Here is a 1469-nt window from a genome sequence, read left to right on the forward strand (position 1 = left end):
CATGATTCATTCAAGTCAACAGAAATGGAAAATTAGAATACATTTAAAATTTACTAAATTTATTATCTGGCCCCTAATACAGGTTTAAAATATTTTAAAAAGCACCTGAATCATTAAAAATCCCCTAGGGACACTGGGACATAACTTTCATTATTAGACTTAAAGGGGATGGGAATGTCTTGTTGCATTTAGAGCTTGGCAGGGGGATGTGACTGTTCCTGCAAGGATAGTCAAGCAGTGATCTTCTTTTGCAAGTTCTCTGCCAGCTTGTCCAAGAACTCAAAGGTGTTGAGGTAGTCACTGCGGGTGATGCTGGGAAGGGAAGGGAAGGGAAATATATTAGACTAACACTGATGGAAGCAACTAGAAATATAGATACTGTTGATGAAAATAATTTTTAGGGCACAAATATGTCAAAGTTTATACAAGGTATCTGGTGGTTCGACAATTGGAATGTATTGCCGTCTTAAAAGTGAAATTTATACCAATAGTTTGATCAATGTGCCATTAAAGTCAAAACAGAGAAAAAAAATTAAAGGGAAAACTCTCCCTGGCCCCCCAAAAATAAAAATAGGAACTTACTTAGCCATTCCCTTGATACATATGGCCAAGTCCTTGGTCATGTTTCCACTCTCAATGGTTTCCACGCACACCTGTTCAAGTGTTGTGCAGAACTTGGACAAGGGTTCATTATTGTCCAGCTTGGCACGGTGGGCCAGACCTCGTGTCCAGGCATAGATGGAAGCTAAAGAAATGAAAAAATTGGAAAAATATAAAAAGAAAATGAACTAATGATGAAAGTTTGTATGCAAGAAACAATAGGGAAGAAGAAAATATTCCAACAAGTACTTAACTAGTGATCATAGATTTAATGATAAGAGAAAAAGGGAAAATTAAGAACAAATGCTTGATGCTTGATACAAAGCTTCCTGCATTACCAATAGGGTTTGTGGATGTCTCCTTGCCCTGCTGGTGCTGGCGGTAGTGGCGTGTGACAGTCCCATGGGCAGCCTCAGACTCCAGAGTTTTCCCATCAGGGCACACAAGCACCGACGTCATCATGCCCAGTGATCCTAAGGAAATGAGGTGCACAAATTACAGTATAACTAGTAATTAGTAAATGGCAAGATTAAATTACATAGAAAAATCACACAAGGAATAATACGAACAGTATAGACAAAAACATCATGGCTCTTAAGGGGGTATGCAGTACCTGGGGGGGAATAGAATAGCATTTTATAAAACTGGGTTCAAAATGTTCCTATACCATCTAGAAATATTCCCGAGCAATACTTTCACAATAGCATATAATTTAAATGTCTGGCACAGGTTTAAATGGATAAAGGTCCCAATACACTGGAGAGGGGTGTGGGCAGGTTTAAACCTATGTGCATAGAATAAAGGTGAATTTCCACTGAAATCTCACTTCACCAGAGTATAGCTGAAAGTGGTAGGTCTGGGAAGTTAGA

General features: G+C 38.7%; 1 protein-coding gene across 1 annotated transcript in view; it reads right to left on the reverse strand.

The window, feature by feature from the left end:
• Window positions 1-42: 42 nt before the first annotated feature.
• The window catches only part of LOC119582004 (isocitrate dehydrogenase [NADP] cytoplasmic-like), an 8553-nt gene continuing 7126 nt past the window's right edge, over window positions 43-1469 (reverse strand). Inside the window, 3 exon segments of the mRNA XM_037930200.1 lie at window positions 43-312; window positions 583-745; window positions 939-1073. Coding sequence (XP_037786128.1) covers window positions 231-312; window positions 583-745; window positions 939-1073 — 380 coding nt within the window. The 3' untranslated portion in view covers window positions 43-230.

Source organism: Penaeus monodon, chromosome 15, assembly GCF_015228065.2.
Source record: "Penaeus monodon isolate SGIC_2016 chromosome 15, NSTDA_Pmon_1, whole genome shotgun sequence".
Classification (NCBI taxonomy): domain Eukaryota; kingdom Metazoa; phylum Arthropoda; class Malacostraca; order Decapoda; family Penaeidae; genus Penaeus; species Penaeus monodon.